Source organism: Anabrus simplex, chromosome 2 (genome assembly GCF_040414725.1).
Source record: "Anabrus simplex isolate iqAnaSimp1 chromosome 2, ASM4041472v1, whole genome shotgun sequence".
Classification (NCBI taxonomy): Eukaryota; Metazoa; Arthropoda; class Insecta; order Orthoptera; family Tettigoniidae; genus Anabrus; species Anabrus simplex.
This window is the reverse complement of record NC_090266.1, coordinates 638305401-638322580: the sequence shown is the minus strand read 5'-3', so window position 1 is coordinate 638322580 and position 17180 is coordinate 638305401. Positions and strand designations below refer to the sequence as shown.

Here is a 17180-nt window from a genome sequence, read left to right as displayed (position 1 = left end):
TACAATATAATGCACTGGAATAGGCCTTTTTAAAATACAGGCAAAAGGCATCAAATAGGCAATTATACTCCAAATAGGAACAAACCCCTGAAATAGACAATTATAGGCACAATAAAACCAACAAAATATAGCTAAAAAGACCCTAAAACGAATTCATATCTCAAAAGCCTACGTTTCTGAACACAGGAATAAAATAGGCGAATAGGCAAATTCCCGTCTCTAGTAATCAGTAATCACCCTCTGCCCATCAGAAAATTTTCGAGTCAAGTTCCAAAGCATCTTGCTTCCTTCTTCGACAATGATACTCCCTTTTTTCCTTCCCGACAGCAATCTATTCTAAAGTTTATCTTAGTACACAATAATATTTCCACACTGCCTATTAATTCAGTGATAAAACATTATTGGTAATTTGTTTTGCACCCAGCAGATGTTTTTCAGTGTAGGTATTATTGAAGCATCCATTTCCCTGTGATGACATTTTCGTCTTCTGAACCATAGGCCATTCCAGTGTACATGTGCTTAATGTAGTCATTAATTCTGTAAATACAACATTACTTAAGGATTTATAGTGGAGAAGAGTATAGTAGAGCTCCTTCATTCACACAATGAATTTCATAACGTTTATAGGTAGCAAAAGGAAGTGATGATTGAAAAAGTATCGTTGCCAGTTCACAAGCATTGAAATGAGGAGGGTTGAGCACAAATGCTTCAAAGGACTGAACATATTTCCTTCTTTTTTCCACAGATTTTTTTTTTTTTTTTGTAATAATGCTGCTTTTCTGTAATAATTTTTCCCTTTGACCATTATGCCATAATCGTGAGGTGAAATCTGTAATAATTACGGACAACCCGTAATAGTTGCCACCTTTGTGTTCATGAAAAGAGAACACACTGTCCCCAACTACAGTATACCAGTTTCATGGCCTGTCTAGCAATCCCACACGTGTCAGTACGGTTGTTTTGTTATGGGCAAGATTCAGCCTCGATCTACATGCCAACACCTGGTAGTGCGTGCTGAGTTAAATGAGAGAGCCATCATAAAATTAACATGTCTTACAAGAAGATGGAAATAGTTTCAAGTGTGAATTCCTACGCACTCTACATGTGAAGTACCTTACACGGCATTAATTTGTAAGTGCTAAATTACAATAAAATAAAATTACATGTGTTTGAACATCCCTACACTGCACAGTGGGTCTCACCATTCTTTGTATCACTTAGCACCTGAATAACAATACTTCTATAGGGGGATGTTGTTTATTGTTAGGCCTGCAGTCAATTGAGGGAGCTGGTTCTCCTCTGGTGGAAGGATCCAATATTATGAGGCAAGTTAGAGAGATGAATAGATATTTTCTTCAGAGAACCTTTATTTCTTAGCCCTTCCGGCCCTGTTAACTTGCCTTAACCTTGAAAGGGACTCTGTTGGACCAGCTGTTATCCCACGTGGTTTTGTCACTAGGATATTCGTCCTACCCGTAGTTGAAGAACACTACATGGATATTTCAAGGCCAGAGCAGGTGGTTTTGAAGATTGTATGGTCCAGGAACTTTTTATCAGAATTGATTCCTCCTCCTCTTGCTTTTCCCCACCATAGTCATGTTTCCCCTATTGCCTTTCATTTCCATTGTTCCACGTGTTTCACCACGCCGGTTTGTCCCATTTAGTCTTTAATATTGGTGTAAAGTTGAGGGAAATCTTGCTATTACGCATGAGGTCCAAGGGAATTGCTTTGGTAATGCAAGCCTTAAGCTGGAAATTGGTGTTCTCCATGTTAACCTCACTTCTTGTAATTAGTTTTATCTTACCACTAGAGTAGAACCCCTCTGTTATACGTTCCTGGAAACTAACTTTTCCCGGAATATTCATTCAAGTAATGTCCCGCGAGCATCCTAATTAAATCACGTTGTAAAAATCCCGCATTATCCGTTCCTCGAAGAAACTATTTCCCAGATCAACCGTCCAGAAATTTCAGTCCGATCAATGCTAAGCGATTTTCAAGAAACTGTATCTCATGAAGGGATGGCTATGGCATACTTATGGATCTCGTTGTTAACGTCCCGTTATTGCGATGATTAGAGTAAGTACTGTACTGGAAAAGTAATCGGCGGTGAACTTCCATATGGGACCATCTTAGCATCGCATTCAGGTAGGCTTGTTTAGAGCATCCTCGGAAATCATGAGAGAGAGTGGCCACAACAATTGGAAGGAGACAGAGTGCATTTCGACAGCTCTACTTGAAGACGGAAAGAGTTTTGTTGAATGTTCGTACTTGTAAAACGTCTACATTATCTCCAGGGTTAGATGTCTATTGTTTTACTTTTATCGATTGTATCGCCGAACAGGTTTTCGGCACTTCCCTCAGGGCACTGTATAGTCATTGGGCTTTCAGACAGGAATCGAAACTGCTCCTTCTTAATACAAATTTAGTATTTTAATACTATCGTATAACGTACGATTATGTTATCAAGACCAGAACTGATGTTGCACCTTACATACATCAAGCCTAATATAAGACTGGCATTTTTACATTTTCTTTTTTGTGTGTTAAAATGTTATAAATATCACTTATTTGCGCACGTTACATTTAAAAAGTTTGCATCATTTCCCACTCGTACTGACTTGGACAGCTTTCGAGCTGAGCTCAAGGTCGCAAATAATCGTACTTTCTGAAGTTTTGAAGATATTTTTTATCTTTCCAATTTGATCGAGATTAGTGATGGGCAGAATTGAACGGAGTGCATTCGAGGATTTTTTAGAACCTATATTTGCACTCTAAACCATATTATTGAGATCAACATAAACTTTAAAAGTCTGTGTGTGCCTAACTTACGCGGTACAAGATTTCTAGAAACAGACTATGAACAGTGACCAAATTACAATGGAAGATTAAAAAAAGGGATTTTGCCATCATGTTGGGTGCTTTTGTACCTAATGTGCGTTATTTTATTATATTAGAGAATTAAAAACTACTTGTAGAAGATTGTTGTTTGGCTTGATGTTATTAGATTTTTCGAAGAGTTTGGCTGATCAATGTTGCTGAACTGAAAGAAGTTTTCACCAGAAATGGCGGTTTTCCTGGTAAAACTGAAAGTTGAGATTTTAAACTCTCGTACAGGTAATTAACATTTGAAGCCGGCCCCACAGTCTAACTTGCCTACCTCCCACCCGGAGGGCCCGGGTTAGATTTCCAGCCAGGTCAAGCATTTTTACCTGGATATCAGGGCTTGTTCCAGGTCCATTCAGCCTACGATTACCTTTAATTAGGGAGCTATTGAATGGTGAGATGGCGTCCTCAGTCTAGAGAGCCAGGAATAATGGCAGAGAGGATTCGTCATACCAACCATGTCTCGGCTCATAACCTGCAGGCCTACGGGCCGAGTAGCAGTCACTAGGTAGGCGAAGGCCCACTGGGGCTGTAGTTTGGTTTGGTTTGGTTTGGTTTAGGAGTGTGTTTAAGATTATAATTATACATACTTCATTTTTGTGATATTTAGCCGAACTGTTGATGGTTCATTCATTCCCCGATTTTTCATTTTCCCGTGTTGTACTTATAATTTTCCGTGGTCCCTCCAACAATGGAGAATCGAGGTTCCACTGTATTTATAGTTGTCGATCTCTGTACTAAATGTAGTTTAAAACATACTAAGATTTTTCATGCACTGGACCCTGTATAAAGTTCAATGTTGTATGTAAAATTTTGAATATCCCCATTTATCTATGTTATTAATACAGATGTCTAAATTACATATCCATAACTGTGTTAAAGAAGATTAAAGCTATGATTTGTAACTAAGCCTAGACATTCGAACTTCAATATACTAGCCATCCCCATGATGATATCTTATTTATTTCTAGCCTGAAATCCTTTCACACTTACTCCATGGATTTTACCTGTAAGCAGGATCCAGTGTGCTTAGACTTTCACTGCGTTTTGCTTGAAACCTCTTCTGTTGTGCGTGGCCAACTTCACAGTTTGAACGTTTTCTTTCAATATGGTGCATCTCAGTTATATAAGACTAGTCTCTTTAGCCGTAGCTTGGTAAGGTTAGGTTCGCCTTTCACGCCACCTTATCATAATACTTATCACCAGTCAGTGACGCCACATCTTAACACGAGTGCCAGACCAAAATTCATAGGATTGCCGTCTAGTGCCGTGAGCTAATAAGATCGAGTTACTCCCTGGTGCCAAAATGTTCACAGGCTTAACCAAGCAAATGATCACAGAAATGAGTGTGTGTGTATATATATATACTAGGTTAACTTATTATGTATATTAGGTAAAATATTGACCCCATATGGGGTCGTATTGGTCATTACAAATTGTACATGTACAAGCGCCCCCATATGGGGTCGCACGTATAGTATACAGTAGTTACTGTCCCGGCGCTCGGTCATACTTACCTTTTTCATTGCAGGGACACGTTATATGCCGTTGATCATGAAAGATGTGTTAGCTTGTTCATACTGGAGCCGTAAAAAGGTACGATCTGCTATTTTATGTCAGGAAATCTTTGTAAATGACGATCTTCCAATTTGAAGTTAGGACATTTTCGTATAAAATGTTGTTAGGCAGTGAAAATCATGTGAATTTGGTAAATTAGGATGTAAAAGAATAATATTATAAGAATTAGTGGTTATGGAATATTGAATATGTATATAATTATGTTTGTATATAATTATGTTTGTGTAACTTTTAATCTGGGTAAGAGAACCTAGCAGCGATGATTGTGCAACATGGGAACCAGTGACTATATCGTTGAAGACGGTCATAATTGTTGCAACAGCTGTCTTAGAAACCCGGAGTACAGTGGGGAAGTGTATGCTGAAGATTGTAATTCATCAACGTGGACGAACGTGCGAGATCGCTATTCTGTACTTGGTTCAAAATCACTGTAACTATATACTTCGTCTATACCATCATTTTCCGACTTGCACGATATATCACCCAGACTATGCACTAAGTCTTTACTGTTCGATTTACTCTTAGAGACTTAAAAAAGACAAGGAATCTCACAGCACCGCATACTTACAATAACAATCCGTGCGCGAGATAGGCAATGATTTTGTCACCCTACAGAGCACTCCTGACGTACCCATTGCTTTGACCGCTGTTTTGTCTCTGGGGTATAGTAGTGGACCCAAGTTTCATCTGTAGTCACAAACCGGAGCAAAAAATCTTGTTGATTGAACTGAAAACGGGCCAGACTTTGTTCGGACATTTCCAATCTGGTGCGTTTATTGTCCAATGTCAAGAGCCGAGGCACCCATCTTGCGGATAATTTTTTCATCCCCAATTCTTCGGTTAAAATATAATATACCCGTTCAGAAGACATCCCTACAGCTTCAGTAATCTCCCGCACTTTCAGTCAACGATCCTCCATGACCATTTTATGCACTTTTGCGATAAATTCTGGGGTCGTAACACTTTTTGGCCTTCCACTACGCGGATCATCATCCAACCTCTCCCGACCAAATTTCAACTCGCTGGTCCACTTGGCAACAGTTGAAAATGAAGGAGCAGAGTCCCCCAGTGTGTTCTGAAAGTCTGTATGAATTTCCTTTGCTTTCATACCTTTCTTTACAAAGTATTTAATCACTGCTCAAATCTCAGTTTTTTCCATTGTCACAAACCACTACGCGGGAACAACAACAAAGAGTCGTCACTACCACACTCCTGCAGCTAGAGCACTGACGCGCCACGTGTTCACTCACAAAGGATGTGTGATTATTGCGCGGAAACGTCGTTGCTCTAGCACCGACATCTAGCGGTGATTCCGAGAACTTTTCAAACCGTCCTCGTAATGTGCTTTATTAACTTGTTTGATTTTATAATAGTCTGCAGTGTCTGGACTACATTCCCACTACTTTATTTAAGCCCTCATATTTCATTATCGAAAAGAACTTTGTGGTGGAGTTTATAGAGAACCTAGAACTTGCTTTTAACAGAATGGCAAGCAGATAGAGCAAGTTACCAAATCCCTGCAAAAGGACCGGGGTTATGGGGGGTGGATTGGGAGGTCAGTAGACACAGAACCAATGAAAGACGGAAGTAGTTGCTGGGGCACAAAATGGTCAGCTAGAAGTTCTGATGAAAGTGGTACACTTTCTTTCAATAATAAAATATACCCCCCCATGGACCACAGGGCCGGCACAATAAAATATGAGGACTGTAAATAAAAGAGTGGCAACGTAGTCCAGAAACTCGCAGGAGATCGGGCATGTGCAAATAGTATATGGGAGCGGTCACATGGCGCTGTCGTCTATGAGCAGTGTGCATTTGATGGGCATCCAGTTGGGAGTGATTTCTTGTTGAGTTCCAGGACCATGCCCTTGTTTTTACACTTTCTCATTCTCAAATTCTTCAGATACACTTACACTATAGGGGTGTTGTCAGACAAAACACTAAAGGCCATTTCAGCTAAGTTCACTCAAGAGCTTCCGTGCTCACTTCATACCGTCCCGAGCACACTCATTTTTAGTGCTAAAATTTTATTACCAAGTTGAAAGCCTAAATGAGAACCTTGCCAATTTCATTCAGGATACGATTTTATGCCAGAGATTTTGCCGTAAGTTATTCTGAAGGCCAGATGGTTTCAACCATCACCAAGGGCATTTTGCCACCGTACCAGTCCTACTTATGTTTGTTTCTCGTTGCCGTTCATTTGCCAACATGGAGACCATAACAGTTTCTACCAAAGGGGTAAAATACACTGATACTTTAAGAATTGTGCACGACACTCCACAGTCTAATCTTGCATCACACCCTCCCTTTCTTAGAACTGTTGATTCATACTCTCGTGTTTTACATGTGGCTCAACCGAGCATTTGAGGAATGAGTACCCTTTAGTGTTGTCCAGCCAGTCCCATTCAAGTCCTTGACAAGGTAGATGTTTTAAATATGGCTTTCTACAGCATACTGCTAGGTTTTGTAATGTGCCTAAGTCTACTTGTATTTTAAAAAATTCTGGTAGCAATTGACTAGGTCGTGAGACTTGATTAATCTGTTTCTTCCGACCCACCCAAGGAAAAATTTTGTAAATTATCCCCCGACTTCAATTCCGTGTCTATTTTTAAGAATTGCAATGTCAGTCTCCAGTCTAGCTCTGCTTCTGAGGCCATTTCTAGTGCTTTCCCTGGTACCGTTGACTGCTCAAAAATTTCCTGTGACATACGTGGTTTTGTTCCATTTATCAAGGTAGATAACGTAAATAATGAGCCTGCTTTGGCCCTATTATATTCTAGCAGTGTTACAGCCCTCATCAGTGAAAAATGGTATTCAAGAAAAGTCCATAAGTGAATTTTTCTGAGAGTTCCCCTTCTTTGTTAAAATTGTGTTTTGGCTAACTGCTCTAGCATGGAAATTTTGGGTTTTGTTATCTGTTAAATCAGGATTATGAATTTTACATGGAAATTTAAGCTTTTCATTGCTAAGAATTATTTGTCATGCCGTATTATATTAGGGGCCAATTTCATGTCCCATTCTGTCTTATGTTAGACATTCAAAATCACGTTTCTTGGTTCAAACTTTGCGCTAACCTGTCGCCTCCCTTTTAAAGTGTAATTCTGCTTCATTTTGAGCCACTTCGCCCCCTCAGTGCAAAATGATGCTACACCTTAGTCATTTACTTGAGGATTAGGCTAAGTGTATTCAGGGTCTCTGTCGGTCTTTATCCGACATCTTCTCAGAGAAGCTAGGGGTCACTGAAGTGATCGAATACAAAATTGATGTTACGGATTCGATCGCTGTGAGGTTTCCTCCCGATCGGTTAGCATCAGTGGAGATGAAAGCTCTTACGCAAATCATCAACCAGATGCTCAGGGAAGGGATCTTCTGCCATCGACACCCGCTTATTCTTCTCTTATTTTTCTCGTGCCTAAACACAAGGTGGTTTTCGCCCTGTTGTGCATTTAGGGCCTTGAATAAGAAGGTATTCTTGCTATCTGTCCCTCTCTATCCGACATGCATTGTTTCACTTGGTTTTGCAGAGCTAGGAATTTTACTGCCTTAGACTTAAATTAAGCGTATTACCAGATTCAGTTACGCGAGTCTAAACAACTCTCAGCCTTCACTATGGACTGGAATCTCAATGAATTTAACAGAGTGTCTTTCATATTCCCAATAGGAGCTGCTGTATTCACTAGGCTTCCTGATAACATCATACCTTCCAACTTTTAAAAATAAAAAAATAGGAAGATTTTTAATTCTTGTATTTCATCACATACATTCCACCACGGTCTAGGTGAAAAAAAGTTCAGGATAAAAGGCATACATATCTACAGGTACAATGTGAATTGACCATTAAATTTAAAATCTTAAACTATGAAAAATAAAAATGGTTACAAGAAAATGAACCTAATCATTCTAACTTATTACACATGTGTATGTATGTTTAGTCCTCAGCCCGAAGGCTGGTTGGATCCTCAACAGCTCCAGAATCAATGATGATGATGCTTGTTGTTTTAAGGGGCCTCACATCGAAGGTCATCGGCCCCTAATGGAACGGGGTTGAACGACATGATACATGATATTTCAAATTTTAAAATGTATCCACTGACAAGAGTTAAAAAATATGGTGATGAGAAAATGAGTATGAGATTAAAACAGCAGTGGATCTAATTCGCAATGCCTTATTTTCTAATAAAATAAGAGAAGAGGAATAAGGCTTTGCCTGGTAGTGCAGATATATAATTTACATTAGACGTTAAAATAACACATTAAAATACGCAACACAAACTAAAATGAAGTCAATGGGATAAAAGCACAAGTGACATAAAGACACTAGCACAAAGGACACCATTACATATGATAAAACAGACCACTATCCCTCATAAAGCGGATGACGAGGTCTGCTGACTGCTCATCATCTCGCAAGATGAGGGAGATGGTACCCGGAAGGTTAAGACTACGGCGAAGATCGACCAGGTCCATACACTCCGTAAGGATATGCACCACGGTAAGATGGTCGCCGCAGGTACACACCGGAGGGGGTTCTCCTTTCAAAAGATGCGAGTGAGTTACGATACCGTGGCCGATCCGAAGACGACATAATACCACGGCCTCCCTCCGCGAAGCCCGAAGGGAAGTCTTCCATACCTTCGTTGTTCCTTTTATCGCTCTCAGCTTATTGGGAAGAGGAATGGCCTGCCACTCCATCTCCCAATGAGACATGGCCAGATGTCTCAGCTGAGAGCGAATATCACTTGCTGTAACCTTGAAAGGCAACAGGGGCAGTGTAACCGCCTCCTTGGCAGCCTGATCTGCTAACTCGTTTCCCTCGATGCCCATGTGGCTTGGGAGCCACAGAAACGTAATTCTGGTGCCGGCATCCGAACACCCGGCCAGCAGGTCCTGGATCCGCTGCACCAGAGGGTGCCGAGGGAAACAGGTATCAATAGACTGGAGTGAACTCAAGGAGTCAGTACACACTAGAAAGTGTCGGCGTTCATTGTACAGTGCGTACCGCAAAGCTTTACAGACAGCATAGAGCTCTGCTGTGTACACACTACAGGTTTCCAGAAGAGCGAAAAGAAACCTATCATTGTCAACAACGAACGCACAGCCCACCTTCGTATCTGTCCTTGAACCATCCGTGTAGACGACGACTGAACCTGGATAGCGGCTAACAACGGACAAGAAGAGCCGCCGATAAATCGAAGGGTCCGTGTTTTCCTTCGGGCCAGTATGTAGGTCCAGGATGATTTCAGGTCGCCGTACTACCCACGGAGGTAACCCACTTGGTTGTCTGACAAGGCAAGGAACCGAAGGTACGTTAAACAACCTGTAACTGCTCTCCAAGCGTATTCCAACTGGCCGTGTTCTTCGAGGACAAGCAGCGTACAGAAAACGGTTGCCATTGTTGAATACGCAAGGATAGCTGGGATGAAGTGGCATCTGTCGCAAATTTGCAGCATACGAAAGAAGCATTTGCTGGTGCCTCAGGTGTAAAGGCGGCACACCAGACTCAGCAAGGAGGCTAGCTATGGGGCTTGTACGAAAGGCTCCCGTCGCCAACCTAACCCCGCTGTGGTGGATGCTGTTTAGCTTCGCAAGAACGCTTGGTCTTGCTGAGCCATATGCTGCACTGTCGTAGTCTGGTCAAGATAAAATATGTGCCCTATAGAATCGTAGGAGCACCGTGCGGTCAGCCCCCCAAGAAGTGCTGCTAAGAAACTTCAGGATATTAAGCCTCTTAGTGCATTGCACTTTTAACTGCCGCACGTGTGGCTCCCACGATAATTTACTGTCAAAAACGAGCCCAAGAAATCGGAAGTGTCAACAACTGGAAGAACGACATTGCCTAAATAAAGCTCAGGATGGGGGTGAAGAGTACGTTGACGACAAAAGTGGACAACAGAGGTCTTTGCGGCGGAAAACTGAAAGCCATGTTCTCAAGTCCACTGCTCCACCCTCCTAATAGCTTGCTGTAACTGTCGCTCTGCGACTGCCATACTGCACGAGCTATAGTGCAGAGCGAAATCGTCCACATACAGCGACGGTATTACTGCTGGGCTAGCAGCAGCGACAATACCGTTTATGGCAATCGCAAACAGAGTGACACTAAGGACCGATCCTTGTGGGACTCCATTTTCTCGAACGTGGTATTGCGAATAGGTCCTCCCTACTCGGACACAGAATAGACGGATGGACAAAAAATTAGCAATAAAAGCCGGCAAGTTACCTCGGAATCTCCACTGATGCAGGACTGAAAGGATGCCATATCGCCAGGTGGTGTCGTAGGCCTCCTCCAAGTACAAGAAAACAGCTACCAAGTGCTGTTTGCGGAGAAACGCGTCCTGGATAGAACTCTCCAGGCGTACCAAGTGGTCAGTAGTCGAGCGAGCGGCTCGAAAACCACATTGGTACTCGGACAACAGTCCTTGTTTCTCCAGACACCACACTAGTCGGCGATTTACCATCCTCTCAAATAGCTTACACAAGCAGTTTGTAAGACAAATCGGTCTGTAACTTCCTGCATACTTAGAATCTTTGTCAGGCTTGAGGACAGAAATGACTACGCCCTCTCGCCACTGAGACGGAAAATCACCCTCTATCGAGATTCGGTTGAACACACGAAGGAGATATAGTAGACTATCATCACTAAGGTGTTTCAACATCTGGTTATGGATGTCGTCCGGTCCAGGAGACGTGTCCTTGCAAAGCGCTAATGCGCTGCGGAGTTCCCACTCCGCAAAGAGCACGTTGTAGTCCTCTGAAGCTTGGGTGGCCAAACTAAGGTGATGACGTTCTGCCTCCCGCTTCAGAGGGAGGAAATCAGGATGGTAATTCCCGGAGCCGGAGACATCCGCGAAATGACTAGCGAGATGGTTAGCAATCGCGAGAGGATCAGTGGCGACACTGCCTGCAATGGAAATTCCCGGTACAGCAGATGATCCTTGAATACCCGAAATTCGTCGAAGCTTCGTCCACACTTGAGATGGAGTATGTGACGTCAAGGACGACACATATCTCTCCCATGAAGCTTTCTTACTTTGTCGAATAAGAACTCGCGCCTTAGCGCAGAGTCTCCAGAATCAGCTGTCATAGATAGCCTAGGCGTCACTGAAGAGGCGTACTAGGGAAATGAGGAGCGAGGTAGTTTCCTGTTGCTTTCGTCACTGAGCCAGAAGTTGCCATTACATATCAGTCTGCCAAGCCCACTGAAATGCATACACCAACCGACCCTATAAGCAATATTTTCACACCATTCGTAGCAGGGACTGGCTGCAGATGGAATGGCATTACTAGCATCACTCATACCTCAGTCACTTTAATTTTGTCAAAGCCGAGGATAAAGCTGAGACAGGTCAATGAAAGTAACAAAATTGCTCTAGCCCATACCAGAAGACATAGTGCACTGTAAACACTAGGTGCCACCAGCAAAGACAAACTTATGACACATACGAACAGTAATATTTATGTCACATCGACACACAAAACAAAATGCATAATAGTTTCCTTTATTAGACAGTAAAATGAAATGAAATTTATAGGTACCTCTGAACACTTGAAGATAACGTGTGTTATATTTTTTGACCATAACAAGAAGAGAAAATGCCAGAAACTGCCACCGACACAACTCCCTGAAATACTAACTCATTAAAATTATGCACTGAAATATGCAAAAACGAATCAATATGTCTCATACATTATTAATACCAGTATACGACTGACAGTAGGGGGTGGGGGGTGCAGAGAAACGCAAGAAAAAACACGTGGCCTACAACACCAATGAAACTACGCACAGAATGTTAACAGGGCGTGAACCACACAATAACAAACTCTTTCTTTCGTTCCGATTAACTGAGTCCCTAGCGCGCGCTAGCCTCCCTTGCTTGCAGGACAATTGCTGTCCCGAATCCCCAGCTGTATAAAGCAAACACGCTGCCGTAGTGAGCGAGAAACGCGATACACTAATGCGACAGACGAAACACTTGCAAAATAAAGCATCAAATAAATACGCTTCAAAACGAGGTGGTGTAATTTACACAAGCACATAAGAACTGACCGTACTGGAGGTTATAAAACGAAACCCCATAGCACCCATGGCGCAACTGCGAGCCATGGCCTACCAAGCGACTGATGCTCAGCCCGAAGGCCTGCAGATTACGAGATGTCGTGTGGTCAGCATGACAGATCCTCTCAGCCGTTATTCTTGGCTTTCTAGACCGGGGCCGGCACTGGAAGTTATACTGGTCAAAAATAGGAAAAAGTAAAAATAAATTGGAAAAAGAGTATAAAAACGGAAAGTTTCCGGGTAAATCGGAAGGGTTGGCAGGTATTTAACATCCTCTATGAAGTCAAATTCAACTATCACTACTTACACGATGACGTATATTCTGAAACCGGTGAAGATCACTTTACTCATCTGAATGAAGTCCTACTGCACCTCAGGAAGGCCGACCTGATTTAATTTATTTAAGGTATCACTCGCAAAACTGAGCATGTCCTCCTTAGGACATCATTTCCCCTAGCAGAGATTCTGTTGACCACTCTAGGATTTAGGACCGGGCGAGTTGGCCGTGCGTGTAGAGGCGCGGGGCTGTGAGCTTGCATCCGGGAGATAGTAGGTTCGAATCCCACTATCGGCAGCCCTGAAAATGGTTTTCCGTGGTTTCCCATTTTCACACCAGGCAAATGCTGGGGCTGTACCTTAATTAAGGCCACGGCCGCTTCCTTCCAACTCCTAGGCCTTTCCTATCCTATCGTCGCCATAAGACCTATCTGTGTCGGTGCGACGTAAAGCAGCTAGCAAAAAAAAAAAAAGGATTTAGGAGATCCACAAGTTCCAGCTCCTAAGGATGTTAAAGTTGCAGCCCTATTCATTGGAATGATCACCTTTTACAAATTTATACCCAATTTTGCTAATTGCGCAGCTTCTCCTAACTTGCTGCATCATGAAAGTGTCAAATTTGTGCTTTTGAAGACCTGAAGTTAGCACTGTATAATGTGCCAGTCTAAGCTGTGCCGGATTTCTTTGGAAATTTATTGTTCAAACAGACGCATCTACATCTGCCATCCCTGCTGTCTTATTACAAGACTCTGATCTATGTAGGCAACCTCTCTCATACTCTTCTAAAAGCAAAATGCTCAGTTTACAAACTAGAGGGTCTTACGGTTCTTTTTGCCCTAGAAAATGTTTGCATGTATCTGGAGCATGTCAAGTCTGAATTGGAAAGCCTTTAACTTTGGTTCTGGATAATCCCTGTCGTAATGGTTGCCTAGTTTGCTGGGCCATCCGTATTTCTGCCTTCCATTTGACATGTGACACATTCGGGGATCTGAGGATGTAGTCGCCGATAGTCTAAATAGGATGTTTTCAGACAGTACTTTCAGTAATTGTGATCCCGTCCCTGCAGAATTATCTCAACCTTCATTTTCTGTTGATTCTATTGTTAATGGCATCGTATCTCATGCTCGGTTACTATATAATGATATTGCTAAGCACCAAAGAGAGGACCCTGTGCTTGGGCCTATTATTGACAATCTTTATTCTGGCAAGACTGTTGCCCCTTGTGTTCTGAGATATGGTGTTTTCTATTGTCCCCACCATCAAGACCAGAAGATGAAAATTGTTATCCCTGATGTCCTAGTACCCATGATTTTAAAATATTATCATGAAACTCCTCTTGGAGGTCATCTTGGAGTTTTCAAGAAACACAAGAAGATTAGGAAATTTTCCATCTGGAAATCTATGGATGTAGAGATAAGGGAGTTCGTCAAGGCCAGTAAAACTTATATGGTTAGCAAGCCTCCATTAAATACTAAGTCAGGCTTACTGTCTTCTCACCAAGCCACTTGTCCTGTGGAGCACTTGTACACTGACTACGTGAAGCACTCTCCAAAGTCTAAATGGAAACTGAATAAGTTTGTACTTCTGCGCGTGGACGGGTTCACTCACTTTTCATGATTATTCCCAGCTATGCAGACCACTGCTCAAACCACCATCAGTTGTCTGAATTCTATTTTTGCGTCTTTCACACCTTGTCAATATCTTGTATCTGATAATGCAAAAGCATTCACATTAAACTTATTACGTAAGTTTTGCTTGATCTGTCAATTTTGCATGTGAAAACTACAGCCTATTACCCCAGCCCTCGCTAGCAGAGCGAGTTAATTGTAACCTGCACTCGGCTCTAATTGCTTTCCATCAAGAGAACCATACCCGCTGGGATACATCATTGCATTGTCTTTCGCATTTAATTCAGCAGTCCATGAATCTTTCAAACTTTCACCGATGTCCCTGACATTAATTGTGTCCATAATTCTCCGCTTTCCAACTTTTTTTTTTTTTTTTTTTGCTATTTGTTTAATGTCATACTGACACATTGAAGGTTTTCGGCGACAGAAGGGTGGGAGATTAGGAAGGTAGCGGCCGTGGCCTTCATTAAGATACAGCCCCAGCATTTGCCTGATGTGAAAATGGGAAACCACGGAAAACCATCTTCAGGGCTGCCGACAGTGGGGTTCAAACCCACTATCTCCCGAATGCAAGCTCACAGCTGCGCGACCCTAACTGCATGGCCACTTGCTCGGTACTTTCCAACTTGTGGTCGATCAACAAGATCTTACCTGAGACGATAGATCCAGATATCTGAGACCTATGAAAATCAGGATAATCACACAGCCTCTCATAGAAGAATGAAAGAGATATGATCGAGGAAGCAGATCCACTAACTTAAAGGTTGGTGACAAGGTGTTTGTTAAGAATTTTGTGCAGTCTGGTAAGCTTTCTCCCAGATTTCGCAGCTGTTATACCACTGTGGATTTTTTCACTCCAGTTACTCTGCTGGTCAGCAACCAAGAGTTGCTAAAGGTATTCAGGGGCACCCATCACAAGTCAAGTCAGCTTAATGGACTTTTGTTGCTTAGTTGTTTGATCCCATTTTTTATTTTTCTTTCGTAAAAACCTACAGTGGATTGTTTACCTATTAACATTATTGGTTTTACATACCACTAACTACTGTTATGGTTTTCAGAGATGCCAAGGTGCCGGAATTTAGTCCAGCAGGAGTTCATTTATGTGCCAGTAAATCTACCGGCACAAGGCTGGCGTATTTCAGCACCTTCACATACCATCGGACTGCGCCAGGATCGAACCAGCCAAGTTGGGGTCAGAAGGCCAGCATCTCAACTGTCTGAGCCACTCAGCCCGGCAGGAAGATGCATAAGAGAATTGAGATGCTGCGTCAGGAACAAGATTGATCAGAGAGTCTGCTGTAGAATTATGGTTCATTTTTTACTTCAAAATTACTTAATTTCAATGTACACTTTAAAATTAAGCAAACGTTTACTTAGCCTTTGTATCTAATGAGTTGACATCTGCTATCGACCACATTATTTACGTATTTATTATAAAAACATGTTCTCTTTCATTTCTATTTTCTTTACGGAACAGCAGTTCACGGGTATTACTGGTCATCTCAGATATTCGCCTTTGAATGCTGATGAGAGAGTTCCCAAGTGCATGTGGCGAGAAAACTATACCGAAGGTCGCATTTTGTGGCAAACTCTTCAGTTTCCTTATTCAAACAACATTGCCTAGCCTAACCTAACCATACCATATGTATGACAAAAACATATTTCAAGTGCCAGTACAAAAATGATAAACTTCTCACCATAAATTTACATGATAATAGCCTTTCTGAAATTTAACTATATGCGAGAAAACTAACCTCTGAAATCAATTATGGACTCTGCCATATCTTGAACAGAGGTGTTTTCGATTCTTAGTTAATTGCAGTTTTTAGCATGAAAATTAAGTGATCGTTTATTTAGCCTTTATTTTTAATGAGTTAACAACTGCTATCGGACGCATTATTTATGCATTTATTACGAAAACATGTTCTCTTCTTTCATTTCATATATTCTCTACGGAAAGCAGTCGACGGGCTTTACTAATCGACTCGGACTTCGCTTTTGAATGCTGACGAGAGAGCTTGCCAGTGGACATAGCGAAGAAACTATACCAAAGATGATACATTGCATGCAACAAAATCGCTGGAGTTCATAAATATCGGTGCGGAAAAATCGTGCATGCTTAGGTGCTCGTAGTAAAAACATTATAACAGGGTTCCTGTTATATGCTGTACTTGTTATAGCAGACTTCTACTGTATATTTAGAGTTAAGTGATAATGGCCAGATACAACAATGAATACCATGAGATGTATTTTTCAAATAGTAGCTACTTATACTAGACAAGGCTGAGTAGGGTTTATAGCAAGAGAACAAAATTCTCTTTTCAAAGCTATGGACATAACATAAATTCTAAAGTTCTTTGAAGATCTACTTTTGTACACCAAGATGTGCAAGTCTCAATCGGAGCAAGCAACCGTAAATTCAAGAATCTAGACTACATCAACAATACATACCTTGAATATTGGAGATCCAAGAAGTTTATCAAAATACTCAAAGACGCCTGCGTTCAAAGCCATGTATCCCAGTTTTTCTTGACTGTAAAGAGTTGAGTCATCTGGGTTCAACAAAACTTTCAGCATAGTCCATGTAAAAACGATTGGTGTTTCTACATAGCTACCATTCAAAGAGCCAATAAGATCTTCCTGACAGTTGTTAATTATTTCAGTCCACTGCAATCGGCCAGGTCTAGACAAAGAACAGCAAAGTTAACAGAGCAAAAATTTCTCATCTAAGATACAAGGTTATTCTATACAGGGTGAACAA

The 17180-nt window shown here is 41.7% G+C and overlaps 1 protein-coding gene across 1 annotated transcript in view; it reads right to left on the bottom strand.

Moving 5' to 3' along the window:
- Nucleotides 1–17180, bottom strand: part of Nup188 (nuclear pore complex protein Nup188) — a 752879-nt gene that overhangs the window by 557420 nt on the left and 178279 nt on the right. Inside the window, exon 6 of the mRNA XM_067139287.2 lies at nt 16871–17102. Coding sequence (XP_066995388.2) covers nt 16871–17102 — 232 coding nt within the window. The remainder of the gene's footprint in view (nt 1–16870; nt 17103–17180) is intronic.